This window comes from Ammospiza caudacuta, chromosome 1 (genome assembly GCF_027887145.1).
Source record: "Ammospiza caudacuta isolate bAmmCau1 chromosome 1, bAmmCau1.pri, whole genome shotgun sequence".
NCBI lineage: Eukaryota > Metazoa > Chordata > Aves > Passeriformes > Passerellidae > Ammospiza > Ammospiza caudacuta.
Genome location: NC_080593.1, coordinates 656265 through 672765, shown reverse-complemented (window position 1 = coordinate 672765; position 16501 = coordinate 656265). Strand labels below are relative to the sequence as shown.

The 16501-nt window shown below is 56.8% G+C and overlaps 1 protein-coding gene across 1 annotated transcript; it reads left to right on the top strand.

The window, feature by feature from the left end:
- Nucleotides 1-272: 272 nt before the first annotated feature.
- On the top strand, nucleotides 273-15204 carry ELP6 (elongator acetyltransferase complex subunit 6). Its single transcript, XM_058815927.1, has 8 exons — nucleotides 273-326; nucleotides 2401-2559; nucleotides 3948-4026; nucleotides 5360-5430; nucleotides 10510-10637; nucleotides 11427-11619; nucleotides 13052-13198; nucleotides 13711-15204. The coding sequence occupies exons 1-8, from the start codon at nucleotides 273-275 to the stop codon at nucleotides 13834-13836; spliced, it is 957 nt and encodes a 318-aa protein (XP_058671910.1). The 3' UTR covers nucleotides 13837-15204.
- Nucleotides 15205-16501: the final 1297 nt, after the last annotated feature.

Sequence of the window (16501 nt, the reverse complement as noted above, 5' to 3'; positions counted from 1 at the left end):
CCATTTAGCACTTTAATTAACGACATGGGTGAAGGTCCAGCCGCTTTAATTGACGGTGGGACGCGGGGCCAGCCCCGCTAATTGCCGATCCAGCCCCGTTCATTAGCTAATTGCCGACCCAGCCCCGTTAATTGCCGCGCACGCGGGTCCCTGAGGGGCGGCAATGGCGGCTCCGGCCGCACCCCGACCCCGCCAGCAGGGGGCGCCACCCGCCCCGCGCATGCGCGGCCCGCGGCACCTCCCGCCGCGCGCGGCCCTCAGCGGCGCCCGCCATGTTCGCGGAGCTGAACGAGCTGCTCGGGGCCTCCCCGGAGCGCCCGGACGCGGTGAGAGGGCGCTGAGAGGGCGGGAGGGACAGGCCGGGGCCGCCGGGAGCGGCGGGGCACGCTGGGAGGGGCACGGCTTCCGCACACGGAGGCGGCGGCTGCGGCCGGTGCCAGAGCTGAGCCGCCTTCGGCCCTTCAATCTCCCGTTCCCGGCTCCCCGCCGCCCCTCACGGCTCCGGCTCCGACTGAGCAGCGGCCGAGCTCTGTGTCCGTGCTCCCGTGCGGGGAATAAACACAGAGCTGGACGTTAAATCCGCTGGCGGGCACTGCTCCAGACCAGGGAGCGGTTCTAGAGATACTTGTCCTTTAGGGCGCTGAATTAATTAATGTAGCTTTTCCAGGGAGGTTTTGTGTTAATGAAGTCACGCAGGAACTAAACAGCCTCGCTGTTTCTGAGAGCTGTGCAGGTAAACTGTCAGTCATGGTATCCCAGAGTGGTTTGGGCTGGAAGGAGCCTCAAAGCTCATCCAGTCCCATCTCCTGTCCCGTGCAGGGACATTTTCCTCCATCCCAGGCTGCTCCAAGCCTTGTCCAGCCTGGCCTGGGACACTTCAGGGATCCAGGGGCAGCCACAGCTGCTCTGGGGATTTTCTATTTTAGGGCCTCCCCACCCTCCCAGCCAGGAATTCCCAATTTCCCATCCATCCCTGCCCTCTGGCAGTGGGAGCCATTCCCTGTGTCCTGTCCCTCCATCCCTGTCCCCAGTCCCTCTCCAGCTCTCCTGGAGCCCCTCCAGGCCCTGCCAGGGGCTCTGAGCTCTCCCTGCAGCTTCTCCTCTCTAGGGGAACATTCCCAGCTCTCCAGCCTGGCTCCAGAGCAGAGGGGCTCCAGCCCTGGAGCAGCTCCAGGTCTGTTTTCCATCTGTCCATCCATTCCCCATCCTTTGCTGATGCTGGGGGTTGTCCTGACCCAGGTGCAACAACTTCCCCTTGGCCTTGTTGAACCTCATGAGGTTCCCATGGACCCACTTTGTCCCTCTGGATGCCCCATCCTTCCCTTTGGCATGTGACCACACCACCAGCTTGGTGTCATCAGTAATAATAAATTATCCATGTGCTGCATGTTACTCCATGTTTTTCCTGACAGTTATGAGCTTAGATAATAAAAGCAAGTTTGGGGTAATAATTTATTTTATAAGTCTGAGTTTCCATTTTGTCTCCAGTTTCCCCGCAGTCCCTACTACCAGCTTGTGATGGGAACAGGGGAGGTTTCTCCTTGATCTGGAAGGTACTTCTGAGGTCATTCCTTGTCAGGCTGGCTGGAGTGGGGCAGTGCTGCTCTGACGGGAATCAGTACTGAGGGGAATTTGGGATGGTGCCCTTGAGGCTCAGAGCAGCTCCGGGGAGGTGTTAGTAAAGGATAGTCTGGATGTGCAAAGTCCCAAAGTGGTGCCCGTGGGTTGCTGTTGGGTTTTTGATGCACATGGAACACTAAGGGAGAAGTGCTTGGTGGAGTTTGTGCTGTGGAGAGGACACTGGTGCTGGAGCTGTGGGATGAGTGGGAATAGGGCCATCCACGAGCTTGCTTCTGAGGCAAGGAGCTCACCTTGGTGTGAGCAGGAAATTCCACAGAGCAAAACCCCAAGGTTTGGCCTCAAGATGCTCGTTCTGAACTTGGCAGCCGGAGCAGGAGCAGAGCAGGGCTCTGTCTGTGAGGAATTCCCTGGGGTTGAGTTGGGCGTTCCCATCCCACCACAGGCTGTGGGCTCCCCTCTGTCCGGGTGTCGCAGCAGGGTGGCTGCCTGCCCAGGGAGCGCTGTTCCCGTGCTGGAGTGCGGAATGACCTCCTGCGCTACTCAGGGTACTAAATGTGCTTTACTCTGGTGGTAAATGATGAGCAGTGTGTGTGCAGGTGCCCCTCGGCAGTCCCTGCAGCGTGCTGGGATGCCCAGCCGGGCCGAGTGCCGCCGTGTGACAGTGCCAGCCCTCTGCTGGCCTGGCCTTGCCGGCGCTGCCATCCCCGTTTCCGCAGCTCCGCGGCCGGGCCGTGCCGCTTCCCGAGCTGACGGGAGCTGTCCCCGCGGGGCTGCTGCGGCTGTGGGTGTGCCTGCTGTGTCACCCTGCGCTTGTGACAGCCGCTGCTGCCCCGCCGAGGCGTTCTGGCGGTTCTGACAGGCAGCTGCAGCCTCTCCGTCACCCTGCAGGTGCTGACTGAGAGCGCGAGGGCAGAGCGTGGGCAGAACGGGCCGGGGTTCGTGGGGAAGGTGCTGCAGGAAGGCTTTGCCTTTGGAATGGTGCTGTGTGCTCAGAGTGACGAACCCCACGGTGCCACCCCTTGGGAGCCAGCTGTGCTGACAGGGAGGGCACACGGGGAGCGCTCAGCCTGCTCTTCTGGGGGCTCTGCTGGGGAACAGGGGAGCAGGAGGGATCAGAGCTGCAGAAGATAAACCCTGAACGTCTGGGTTTGTGGTCTTTGAGCACAGCTCTCCTCCATGGAGGGCACATCTCGGGGCGGTGTCCCTGTCACTGCAGTGTGTTATCCCATTGAGGCAAAACCCTTTTTGAGGGAAGAGCACTCAGTCCAGCTCTCACTTCCCTGCCCTGGCCTCTGCTCTGCCTTCCCTGCAGTCACGTTCAATATTTGCTGTTCCATTCTCTCTGCTTTAGGCACTGGGGAGTTTGTTCTGATGGATGCCTTGGGAATTGCCTGTGTGGAGATGGCTCCTTGCTGTGAAAGGCTTCTTCTGTTCCTGGGAGTAGAAAAACCTCCCACTTTGAGAAGTTCTTTGTGTTTCCAAGCAGCTCATCTATGATTTGTATTGATTAAAGAAACATCCTGCCTAAGATTTTTAATGGAAACAAACACCTTGATGAGGCTGGGGCTGATAATGAGTGTGCACTAATGAACAGAATTAATTTCCTGCCTGATCAAAACAGGGTTTATACCTTGTGCTGAGAGCCCTGCTGCACTACAGAATTTTGGTGTAAAGGTTTTCTGCCTTGAGGGTAGTATGTTGGAAGTGAACCTGGAGAGAGGACAGGAAGGGCTGTTTGGGCACAGGAGGAACAGCAGCTCTAGGAGTGCTGGCATTTGAAACACACTGGCAATGTTGGCTGTGGCACGGGGAGAATGGGCTGGGCATGCAGTGAGTGAGTGAGTGGCTGTTGTTCCCCTGCCCCTGGGAGAAGAAAGATGCTAGTGAACTGGGGGAGAGGGGCACAAGGCTGGGAGGTGGAACCTGCCCAGAACCCACTTGGTGGTGTCCAGCACCAGAAGCTCTGTGTGGTGGCACCGGGAGCACCGTGCTGCACGTCCAGGGAGGGGGTGGCACCTGCTGGGCACAGACCTGGGGGTGCAGCTGGCTCACAGTTGGGCACAAGTGGGGCCATGGTTCAGTGGTGAGCTTGGCAGTGCTAATGGCTGAGCTGGGTTCATGGTTGGGCTTGGTGAGCTCAGAGGGCTTTCCCAGCCTTAGGGATGCTGTGGTTCAGATGCCTTGCTGTGGGCTGTGTCCAGAGGAAGTGCTGGCTTCCCTTTGTAAGCACGCAGCTGGAGCTCTGCTTGTCCACTTCCTCCTCTGAGTAGCACCTGCAGAGTTCCTGCAGCTCGAGCCAACATCTTGTCTGCCAAGAGCAGTTGGTGCCCTCACCTTACTCTGTTGTTTTGCTGCTTCTTTTGCAGGGTAAATTCACCCTGCTGCGAGACACCCGGACAGATGGCAGCTTCCTGGTACACCACTTCCTCTCCTTCTACCTCAGAGGTGGGTCAGCAGCAGCAGCACTCTCTGAGGCAGGGACACCTCAGAGGTTCCCTCAGGGCTGCCCCATGACCAGAGGGCAGTTGTGCAGAGTGTGAGTTATCTTCAGATAAACCCAAAGTTTGGCATTAGGATTTATGGGTCCTAGTCCTGACTTGTTCTTGGGACTCCTCTGTGTCCTTGGGTGCATCCCATAATTCTGCACCTTGTTTCATCATAGATTGTGGCAATGCTTGTAAATCACACAGGCTCTGATAGGGAGGTGTTCACTGCAATGCTCTCACTGCTTCCATTTTTATGATGTAATTACACATATCAGAACCAATTAACAACAGATAAACTCAGAGTGAGTCAAGAAACAAACAGAGCCTGCCAAGGTGTCTACTTACCTTTCTGGGAGCAGTTCCTCCTGTGAGTAATCTCCTGGCCCCTGCAGAGCAGGCACTGGACTCAGGGACTCCTCCTGCTGTAAATGGTTCAAAGAGACCGGAAGGCACTGCCTCAGGCTCTGCTGATGTCCTGCCCCACAGCAGAGCCCTGGGCATTGGTGCTGCCCCACAGCAGTGCCCTGGGAGTCGCTGTCCAGAGCTGCCTGTGTGCCTGGGAAAAGCCTTCCACCCCTGGTGGGTGGGCCGCCCTGTGGGATATTAATGTGTCTCAGGGATATTAATGTGGGATATAATGTGTCTCAGGACAGCTGTGCTGGCTGTCACCTGCCCCTGTCCAACCTGGGTGCAGTTTTTCCCTGTTTGCAGCACCCCCATCTTGTCCTCTTGGTGCCCAAAACCTTTGGGAGGTCTGAAGGTTCATCTGGGGCCATTGACTTGTTCTACTTGAAATCCATGTCCAACAAACATGGTTATGTTCATAGCCAAACTGTGTTCCAGAATCACTTTTTATTTAGGTGTCTGACACACTTCCCAGTTCTGTGTTTTTCCAGTCAAGGTCACTTGCACTGTGAGAGCCAAAATGGGAATTTTTGGCATGTCTGTGGTTTCAGTAGTTCAGTGTCACAGCTGGCCCTTGGCCTCCTTACTGTCACACCATCAAACAGGGTCAGGAGGTCCCAGGCTGGCCTGGCATGAGGCAGAAATGGGCCTTACACTTTTTAAAGTCATCTTTTTAATTATTTCCCTCTCTTTTTTAAACTAACATTTTCACTAATGCAGATATCCTCTAGAAGGGTGAAAACTGAAAGCAAAGGAGAGTTTGTCTAGACCTGCATCACTTCAAGGTCCTTCCAGACAGATGTGTGGCCTGGCTGCTGTGATTTATGAGCTTTGATAATGTCAGCTGCAAGGTGGAACTGCTAATGTGTGCTTTTGTCTGTCCCCAGCTGGCTGCAAGGTTTGCTTTGTGGCCCTGCTGCAGTCCTTCAGCCACTACAGCATCGTGGCACAGAAGCTGGTGAGTCTTGGCATGGGTTCATTGTTATGGGTCCAGGTAGTTTCTGTTGGGTGGGAAGGAATGGGACTGGGGAGCAGGAACTGTGTGTTAGCAAATGTTTCCATGTCTTGATGGGGACAGTCAGGGTTGGTGCTCCTGTGATGGGGATAAAGAGCACTTTGGGGCAAAATCCTGGCTCTGAGGTGCCCCATGGCCTGTGCCCTGCCAAGGGCTGGATGGCTGCTTGCTTTGTGCTTGGAAGTGTTTGCTGGGGATCACTGCTCCCCAGACAGGCACAGACTGGTGGATGGAGGTTCCTTAATCCCCTGGAGAGGAAAATGCTGTGGTGTCAGTGTTCCCAGGACCCCTGTACCCCTGCAGGAGCTCCTGAGGTGACTTTGTGCCCTGTCCCCTGGTTCCTGCCGGGATGCAGGGCTGAGTCACAAGGACACCTGTGTGCCTCCTTGGCCTCTGGGCTGAGCCATCCCTTTGAGCTCTGTGAGGAGCCACAGGTAAGTTCCTAGGAATTTCCTTCCCATGCTGAGTTGGACAAGGATTATGTGTACTCTGAAATGAAGAAACAGAGACAAAGCAGGCAGGGTAATTCTGCATGTCAGCATATTGTCTGAGCTCCAAACTGCTTCGTTCAGCTCTTTGTGCAACACTCCAAGGTGAAATGCTCCAGGTGGGAAGTGCAGGTGACCTTCCAGGGCTGAGGGGATGAGGGCTTGCACTGCTCCTCCCTCTGGTTCTGCTGTGAGTCCCAGCAGCCCTGCTGCTTGTCAAGACTCCCAGGTGCTGAGGAACCAGGTTCTGTATTCCCCACTGCAAACATGGTGCTGCTAAACGTGTATTTTATTTACTGCTCAGGTTTTACCTTTTGGAAGGAGATCAGCGGCCCGGGGTACACAGCAAACACGGTGCTCCCCCACGGAGCTGTAACTCCAGGTGTGATTCCCCTGCTGAACAAAGCACCCCCAGGAGCACAGAGCTCTCCTGGCCTTTGTGGTGCAGAGAGGAGGAGCTCGTGGGGGGAACTTGCTGAGTGGGGCAGGAAATGGGGCACAGCAGCCGCTGTGGGGGGAAACCCAGCGGTTACATACGGGATCCCTGCCTGCTCCTGAACTCGGGGTGTTTCCCAATGCCGAGATTTCCCGGTGTACACTTCATGGGAGCTGCTGACATCTCCCTGGCTGGCAGGCTGAGGAGCAGAGCAGGAGGATTAGCTGGAGCACACGTGCGATGCAAATGGGGGCGATTTGCTGTCTGATACTCGAACAAAAGGTGGCTGCCACAAAGGAGGTGATAAGCACAGCTCAGAGAAGCGCTGAGCTGCTTTCAGCTCTGAGTCACTCCTGCCTCGCAGCTTCATAGGTGCCCCTGTGGTCCTTGCTGTGAATTCCTCCCGAGCTCTGAGGAGCTGCAGGTCGCAACATCAGTTATTTATATCCAGGTTTCCATCACATTTTCTCTTTGCTTTAATCCTTCTTTGCACAGATGAACACGTCAGGCTCAGAGAAGGTGCTTCTCGGCAGGGTAGTTTCACTCCTAAATTTGCTTAAGTGGCTGCTGTAGGATCTTTACTGGAGAGCAGTAATGGTGTGGCCACAGGCCCAGGGCAGTGCCCATCCCCTGTGCTGGCGCTGCTGAGGCACCTGCAGTCCTGGGGGCAGATTTGTGATCCCCAGGTACAGGACAGAGCGTGTTCAGGGCAGGGGATGGAGATGGGGAAGGTGCTGGAGCAGCCAGGCAGCTGGGGGAGGTGGGAGACAACTCCCTGGCAGGAAGGGACACCCGGGGGGTTTGGGCTCTGCTCCCAGGGAACCCAGGGGTTACCAGGGGAGGTTCAGGTTGGCTATTGGGAAAATTCCTTCCTTGGAAGGGTGGTCCAGCCGTGGCCCAGCTGCCCAGGGCAGTGCTGGAGTCCCCATTGGTGAAGGGATTTAAAAACCCTGTGTATGTGGCACTTGGGGACTTGGGTTGGTGGTGACATTACAGTGCTGGGGGAATGGCTGGGCTGGATGGTTCAGGGGACTTTTCCAGCCTCAGTGATTCTGTGATTGTGCCCTTAGGAAAGCCTGCACTTGGAAGAGCTTCAGAACTGAGCAGTGCCCCAGTTTCTGTTGGGAGCAGGGTAGTCCCAGCCCCAGGAGGAGGCTCCTGGAGCCAGGGTAGATTGTACAGTGACACTTGTAGCACTGATGTGTGGTGATAAAGTGAGTATTTATACACAGCTGAAGTGATGCTTCAGGGACTTGCTGCTTTCCCAGAGTGCCAGGTGTTACAAGTCCCAAACCACTTCCTTATGTGTTAGCTAAGTGCAGGGATGTATCTTTACTTGCAGGAAAAAACTTCTCTGGCTTTTTTTGTGCCTGTGTCCTCTTTCCCTGAGGACTCACACTTCATTTTAAGGCACTGTCAGTGTTATTGGCCCTGACCTTGCAGAGAACATGCAGGGCTATATCAGGACAAACAGCAGTAGGGCACCCTGCCAGGTTGGTGTTCCCACCCTCACTTGTACAAAGTTTGTTTTGTTTTACAGGAAAACCAAATTTGTCCCCATTTGATGCCCCTCTCCTGTTCCCTGCTCTGAGCTCACAGCTTGGAGGATTGGTGTGGCCTGATCACTGATGGTCCCAATTTGTCCCACAGCTGTGTTTGCTGATGAGCTCATTCCCCCTGCTTTGCACTCTCCCTTCCTTCTGTCCCTCAGACATTTCCCTTTCCCGCATGGAACGCCCGTGGTGAGCAGCAGCTCTGCTCTGAGGGGCTGTCACTGCTGGCAGCTGGGGGCACCCCGCTGCAGCGGCTCCCCAGAGGGACAGCAGAGCTGAGCTGCTGCTGCAGGAGCACTGCTGGGCTGGCTCGATGGCTGGCAGCGTGCCAGAGACAATGTCCTGCGCTCCAGGGTAATGGAGCGGGATGCTGGCTCACAGTGAAAGCTGTCAGGCTGTCTGGGTGCTGGGCACTGCCCTGGCTCTGCTCTGGGGGTATCAGTGCTGGCTGTGCACTCAGGAAGGTGCCACTGGCCATTTAGAGCACTTATCCCACTTTCCCAGCTGTCTGATGCTTCCTGTGCTGCTTCCAGAGGTCACACTGGCTGGGCTGCCAGCAGGGGACAGGCAGAGGTTTGCTGTGGCAGGTGACTGCAGTGGGTGACTCTGGGACCTGTTCCCCTGCTGGAAAATGCAGCTGGACCTGCTGGGTCCATGGCATGGCACTGAGGGGGCTGAATTCATGGTCTGACACACAGGGACACACAGGCACCCTGTCCCTGGCTGCTGTGGCCCTTGTCTGTCACCCAGGCAGGCCCTGGTGTCGCAGCACTGAGTTCCCTTCTGAAGGGGGGGGGACACTTTTCTTGCAGATCTGAGGTACAGAGACTGTGTGTGCAGGAAGAAATGGCTGAAGCAAAGGTAAAATCAGTTGCTGAATTATTGATATTAATAGTGAATTTAGTCTCAGCATTTCAGCAGGTTGCCAGTCCTATGGACTGCAGAAATCCCTAAGGGAATGAGGTATGTGAGGGAATGTGAGGCTGCTGTGCAGCCCAGCCCTTCAGCATGGCAGGTATTTATTTGCTGGCTGTTCCCTGCTCCTCACCTGCCACATAAAGGTGCTTCTGTCCTTGGCTAGGAAGTTTTCCATCGTGTGTGCTCAGGATTGCCCAATAATGCTGCTATTTCTGGAGCTGTTACTGAGGGGTAGTGCCCAAAAAATCTATTGCTTGATAGGGGAACTCTGAAGATGGAGTGAGCATTCAGGCGTATGTTCCTTCCCAGCTGAGTAGCAGGAAAATAGAGGAAAAGTTCTCAGGCAGCAGGATTCCCAGGGTTGGGAGTCCAAGCAGCTTCCATTTAAAGCAGGGAGCAGATGCCAGCAGATGGAGTTCAGTCAGGCCTCAGATTATTCTTAATATCCATGTTACAAAGTGATATAGTGCTGCAAAATTGAGCCTAGGAAGATAATCATGAAATAGTTTGGGTTGGAGCACACCTGAAAAGGTCACCTAGTCCAATCCTCCGGGAAATAATTGTACTGCACATGGCATGGAATCATTGGGGTTGGAAAGCCCTCAAGGATCATTGTGTCCACCTATCCCCCAGCACTGCCAGTGCCACCCACAAGGCTTTAAATGCTCCCAGGGATGGTGACTCCACCACTGCCCTGGCAGCCCCTGCCAATGCCTGGCCACCCTTTTTGAGAATAAACTGTGGAGAGTGAGAAGGTCCCCTCAGAGCCTCCTCTTGTCCAGGCTGAGCTCCCCAGCTCCTTCAGCCCTTGACAGGGCTTGGAGCAACCTAATCCAGTGGAAGGTGTCCCTGCAGGGGGATGGAACTGGATGACCTTTAAACATCCCTCCAACCCAAACCTTTGTAGAATTGTGTGATCTCCAGCTGAGCCTTCTCTGTGTCTGCTGCAGCTGGAGCTGGACATTCCCAGCACGTGGCTCTCCATTGGCCTCACCACCAGGCAGGGCTGTGAGCCAGCTGAGTTTGAGTCTGAGCTGCAGCCCCAGGCGTTTGTCGTGGTCCTCCTCCTCCTCCTCCTCCTGGTGGTGGAGTCAGGGCTGCTTCCCGTGGGAGCCCTGGCTGTGGGAGCCCTGGCTGTCCCTGCAGGTGTTGTGCAATGTGGGGATGCCAAGCCCACAGCGCTCTCCGGATCCAGGCCGTGCCAGGCTCAGCTGCGTGGGCTGTGCCGGGAGCCCGCATTGCAACAGATCTGGAGATAGTGACAAACAAAAGCTTTCACCTCCCAGGGAGGGAGGTGAAGGTGTTGCTCACAGCAGGTCCTTGGAGAATCCTGGCCCATTCTCTCCCTGCCTCTGCACACCAAGCTGGCTTCCCAGAAGGAATTCCAGCAGGTTTGAGCCCCCAAAGCACAGTGTGGTGTTTTTGTTATCTCCTGGCAAAGTACAGAAGAGTGAATATGCCACCAGTGGCTGTAACAGAAGTGCCCTTTCGTCCCTGAAGCACTGACTTTATCTGCACATTTAGATAAGATTTGATTCAAACAAGAATGAAAATTTGGCTGTCCACCCATGTGCGCATCATTTTCCATAAGTGTTCCCTCTGAAACCCAATGTTTTCCTCTCTGCAGGGAGTCAGTCTGGCAGCTGCCAAGGAGCGGGGACAGCTTGTCTTCCTGGAGGGCCTCAAGTCCTGCCTTGACCTCCTGTTTGGGGAGGAGGAGCAGCCAGGACAGCCCAGTCCTCTGCAGTTTCTGAGGTGAGCCTGAGCGTGGAGTGTTCCCCCTCACATCTGCTGCCACCAAGGGCACCACCCGAGGTCCAGGACTGCCTCCTGCTGCCCTTTGTGCTCTCCTCCAAGGACTCAGCTGGACACCAAGGGAGGGGAAACATCAGCATTGTGCACATCCCCCTAAGTGTCCTGGCCTGTCCCTCGCTGCTGCTTGGGGGGGAATTCTGTCCCCCTTTCCAGAATTTTTGGGCAACTTTTACCCCCAGCCTCATTGCCAAGCATGTCACAGGTCTAGAACAACATTTATTTCAGCACTCCACAGGTTTGTGTCAAATGAAACACCAGCCAAGTGGCTGTATTCCCATTTTTCATTATTTTGAGTTTTATTCTTATCCAAGAGAACAGTGCTGCTTTTCCATGCTGGCTTTTGGGTTTATTCCCATGCCATTTTCTCCCTGTTCCCTGGGAAGCTCAGCAGAGGCCAAACACTTCCCCAGCAGTGTCCCAGGCCATGCTGGACTGGGCTTGGAGCAGCCTGGGTTAGTGGAGGGGGTCTGTGCCATGGCAGAGAGGTGGCACTGGATGGGCTTTGAGTTTCCTTCCCACCCAAACCATTCCATGACCCCTGGAGCAGGGCAGGAGGGTTTCCCCACACGCAGGTATGAAGGAGCAGGGGCTCAAGGGCAGTGGGGAGGTGGCTGTCACAGCAGTGGGGACAGCAGGGAGGGGACAGGCTGATGATCCCCCCTGTGGGTCAGTGGGTGAGGAGGGGGACGGGCGGTGCCAAGCCCCTGACATGTCCCTCATGTCTTGCAGCGGGGGCAGCTGTGACCTGCGAGCCCTGTTTGACTTTGTGCGGGTGTCCCTGAGCGCCACCGCCGGCGATTCCTGGAAGGGCCCCGTGCTGCTGGTGGATGACCTCAGTGTCCTGCTGAGCCTGGGGGCTGCCCCGGTGGCCGTGCTGGACTTCATCCACTACTGCCGTGTGTGTGTGTGCTGCCAGCTGAAGGTACTGCTGCCCTGGGCTCTGCCTGTGCACAGCCTCCAGAGCAAAGCCTGGCTTTGTCTGCTCTTTCCATCTGACCATAGTGAGGTTTTGGAAAGGCTGTGGCTGTCCAAGGAGTTCAGATCTTTGCTCTGGGCCACTCTTGGGAGTTGTGTGGGTCCCTGAGTACCTGCGCAGGCTCCTGTTCAGCTGGATTCCTGGGAGATGCTGCCCAGGGAAGGATTCTGTGTGTCTCTGATGTATGAACAGGGATTTGAGATGTAAAATGGTGGGCTTTGGAGCTCCTGGCTTTCCAAAGATGCTGACTCACATCCTTGTGTGGGAGGGCAGGGGTGGAAATGGGTTGTGTGAGGGGCTGGTGAGTCTCACAGGGGACAGAAATGAAGGATCCATTTGGGGCACACCAGCCCCTACTCCACCACCCTCCAGTGTGGCTGGTCCCCAAGGTGGGGTGATGATCTACAGAGCTCTCCCAGCGATGCGGGCACTCCTGGGAGCACCACAGCCAGGAGTGCTCACAGTCACATCCAAGCTGTGCCCTCACAGGCAGTGTGCCCTCCCTGGGCACTTCCCTGCGGGAGTGAGGAATGAGGCAGTGGTGCTGGGGGCTGTCACCCTGCGCTTCACACAGTACGGGGTGTTGGGCTCTATGTGCTGACAGGAATGGTCTGCTTGCAGAGAGCGTTTACCTCCAAAGAGCTAAGAAAGATGATCAACCACGCTAACACTTCGCTATTTCTGTCTGAGGTGTTTTGAAGCCTTCAAGTACATTTTAATTGATTGAGAATTTGTGTTATTTTAAGTCACTGGTGACTTGCATGGGCTGAGGCAGAGTCTCTTGGGGTGGCTGTTAATAGAGTCGGTGTGTTGGGGAGGTGTTTGCTCCCTGTCAGAGCTATGAGGGTGTGAGCATTGCTGCAACCCTTTGGCCACCTCTTTATTTACCTGCTCTGAATTCAGTCAGTGCCATCTGCCCAGCCTGACAGACTGGTTCAGCCACTGTCTCCTCTCAAAGGCTGGAGGTATTTTTAGATTGCATGTTACATGTATGTATGTACACAATGTACAGTGAGCTCTTCGGTGTTTGTGTGTCATAGAATGGCCTGTGTTGGAAGGGACCATAAACATCATGTGTGCTGTGGGAAGGGACACCTCTGGTTTGGGCCCAGAGCTGGAGGCAGCTCTGCAGGGGGGTCTCACCTGGGTGGGGCAGAATCCCCCCTCCTCTGTTGGATTAGCCAGGGTATGGGGGATTCAGGCTGGGCCATGTCCAGCCTCTCCAGCAGCAGCTGCTGGTTATTTTCCCAGTGGAATTCAGACCAAGCTGGAGCTTAGATGGGATGTTTGTGAAAGCTGCTGTTGCCACCCTCCCATCCTTCCCCCAAAGGATTAGGCCCAGCCAGGGGCTCATCCCTGCCTGCTGCTCCTGTTGCAGGGGAACGTGGTGGTGCTGGTTCACAGCAACGAGGATTCGGAGGATGAGGAGAATGAGCTGGTTGTGAACTCCCTGTGCCATCACAGCGACCTCATCCTGTGGGCAGAGGGGCTGGCCACTGGCTTCTGCAAGGATGTTCACGGGCAGGTGAGGCACAGCAGCGTGGACAGCTGGCACGTGTCCCTGTCACCTACAGCACCGCAGGCCCGGGGTTGTGGGAGACAGCCCAGGCTGCACTGTGGTTAAGGGTAATCCTGTGGGCACCAGGATCTGCTGGAGCACCCAGCTGTCACTCTGCTTCTGCAGGGATATTCAGGGACATGCTGCCACCTGGGACTCCCCACCTCTGGAAGCTTTCCAGGGTTTGTACAGCAGCTGCAGTGCAGGCTTCTCCCACCCTAGGGTGAGGGAAAACTCTCCTGGAAAGTTTCCCCAATGGTGCATCTGAGCCTGGCCTGTGGGGATCTCTGCAGGGCTGGGAGGCTGCTGGCACTGGTGTGATCCCTCATCAGGGGCTGCCACCAAAGGCACAGGGACAGGCAGCTGCTGATGGATTATTTGTCAGTGATCACCCTTCCCTGCAGGTCAGCCACAGGCATGGGGGCAAGGCTGCTCTGGTTAGCCAAGGGAACAATGTTCCTATTCCTTTCCCTTTGCAGATCAAGATAATCAAGAGATTGTCCTTGCGGCAGGCGGAGCAGGATCTGGTCCAGGTCTACCAGTACAAGATCCAGGACAGGAACGTCACCTTCTTTGCACGGGGGCTGTCGGCTGCAGTGCTGTGACACTGTGACACTGCAGAGCCTGGAGTGTCAGTCCCTGCCTCTGCAGAAGCACCACCAGCACCTCTCAGGAGCAGCACAGTGAACTGACCCATGAGGGAAGCTCAGACACACCTGGTGCCAACGTGGGATCAGCCTGCCTGGGGCCTGCTGCATCCCTTTGTCCTCCCACCCCGTTCCCAACACACTCGGGCCAAGAAAGGGAGCAAGAACTTGCAAGAATGGCCCTTGGAGCATGTAAATACAGGCAGGGGGGGGCCCTGCAGGCTGGGTGTGCCTTGCCTCACCTCTTCCGGTGTGTTGGGCCCAGCAGGCGGTGCCAGGCGGTGCCAGGCACTGCACGGAGGGAGCTGGAGCTGGCACGGGAGGAGATGACACACAGCGGGTGGAGCAGGGATGGTCCCGGAGCCTGGCGCAATCCTACCCTTGCTCCCAGCTCTGGCTGGCAGAGGTTGGGCCATCTGCCAGCTTCCCTCACTTGGTAAATGCACGGCTCTGTGTGCAGCCCTCACCTGGCTGTGCTGAGAGCTGGCACTGCCACGCTTTATCAAACCCTGCGGCTCCCCAAGCTCAGCCTGGCCTTTGTGGTTGGATAAACCCTCTGCGAGCCTGCGTCAGCCACTGCTTCCTCATCCCAAACCCTGACTAGCAGTTACATGGCCTGCCTGTGCTGAAGCAGGTTTTTTTATTAATAATCTCTAATTTCAGTGAGATAAGGGTGCAGTGAATGTGTAACCCTGGATCTCTGGGTGGGAACTGCTCCCCACCTGCTCCTTGGCAGGGAGCAGGAATGAGCATCTCCCAGGCCTCGGTGAGGACAGGGCCTTCCCCATGGCCACAGAGGCAGTCCTGGGAGCAGAGCTCAGGCCTGAAGGTCTCCTGCTAGCTGCTCCTGCTGGGATATCCCATTTATCCTGGGAGATAAAAACATCCCACACACTTGTGAGAGTCCAGAGCAATCTGCCAGGTCCTTGCAGCTCCAGAGCTGGGATAGCAGCTCTGGCAGTGGGACACATTCCTGATTTTCACATACACTCAGTGGCCCATCCCATGCTGATTCGCACCCTTTGCCTCAGAGTTTTGGAGCCCTGGCAAGCTCAGGGCTGTGGCTGCTGATCAGTGACAGCCCAGGGAAGCCAGGCAGGCTCCAGGGATTGTGGCAAAGCCACAAGGGGGGAGGGGAGTCAGGCCATGTGTGTGCTAGAGCATCACTCATCCCTGGTGTCCCCTGGGTCTCTGTGTTCAGCTGTGGAAGTGGCAGTGCCCAGGGTCACTGCACTGTCACAATATGCAGAGGGAGGAGAAGAGGAGCAGTAGCTGCTGGCACCGCAGCAGCCTAAAGTGCATCTGTGACGGGCACAGAATGGTAAATAATTGGAGTAATGTCTGTAGGATTATCCTTGGAGAGATCCCAAATTCTGGCCCCCAGGCTTGAAACTGGCTGGGTCACTGTGTGACATCACTGCTGTGTGACATCACTGCTGCCTTCTGCCTGGTTCTTTATGCCATAACCAGTGCCTGGATCCCAGAAATGTGCTGAGGGGCCTGGGCCTGACCCCCCATGTCCCCATGCAGGGGGTGTTCCCCGGGGTCTGAGCCCTTTGGAAAGAGCCTGTCCGCCTGCACGGTGCAGTGTTGTGAGCTTGGACAGGGCCGTGAGCCCTGTGTGGGTTACTGAGTCACAGCCCAACCCAGTGTCCAGCAGTGGCCTTGGCCAGCAGGACATGACAGGACAGCTGTGCTGCCCAAGGCCACCGGCACGGCCGTGCTCCCGTGCTCTGGAGCTGACGCTGCGGGAGGGCAGCCCCAGAGTGGGTGGCAGGAATGGTGCCATCGGTGGCAGGACAGGCTGGCCTTGACTGGGGTCAGCCACCAGCTGCGTGCTCAGCGCCCTGCCGCGCACGGGCTGGGTGTGTGCCAGCCAGAGCTTGGGCAACGCTGGGAACTTGGCTGGGACTTGGCCTGAGGACTCAGCTCTCCAAGCAGGGGAGATCCCACCAGGGCTGGGCTGGTGCTCAGGGGTGCAGGGCCCTGGGAGAAGGGGGTGTGTTATACTGGGAGAACTGCAGGCAGCAGGCTCTGTTGGTAAGCCTCAGAGTCTGGCAGCTGCAAGGAGGGCCCGGGAAAGGCTGTTCTGGGCTGCTCAGTCCCCGGAGGTGAAGGAGCAGGGCATGTGTTTTGCAGCATGTCAGCACGGTGCTGGCGGGAGAGCATTGCTGGAAGACAAGGAACGATCCCTTGGCCCTTGGGCACCGCTTGCCCCTTCCCCTGGCGTGTGCCCAGAGCCTGGCCCGCTTTTGTTCCCGGGAATCAGAGTCACCTCTGGCCCCTGCACGGAGCCAGGGCTCCCGCTGCAAGGCGCTCCCTCCCGAGGTGCTCTGCCCCGGGATGCTCCGGGGCTTCTGGTGCCCAATCCCCGCCATCAACGCCTCTTGTCCCTCGGGGGATACTCGGGACTCGCAGCGCCTGACCCGCACATTCCCGCCACGTCCGGCGGCACGGGCCGGCTCCGCTCTGCCCCGAAGCCCAGCGCGGCCGGTGCTCGGTTCTGCTCGCGCGGCGCCGGCCGCCGCAAGGCCCGGTCCCGGTCCCCGCGGCACGTGCTCCCGCCGCCTCCGCGCCGCTTCCGGGGGCGTGGCCGGTGAAAAGAGGGGGTGGTGATTGGGGC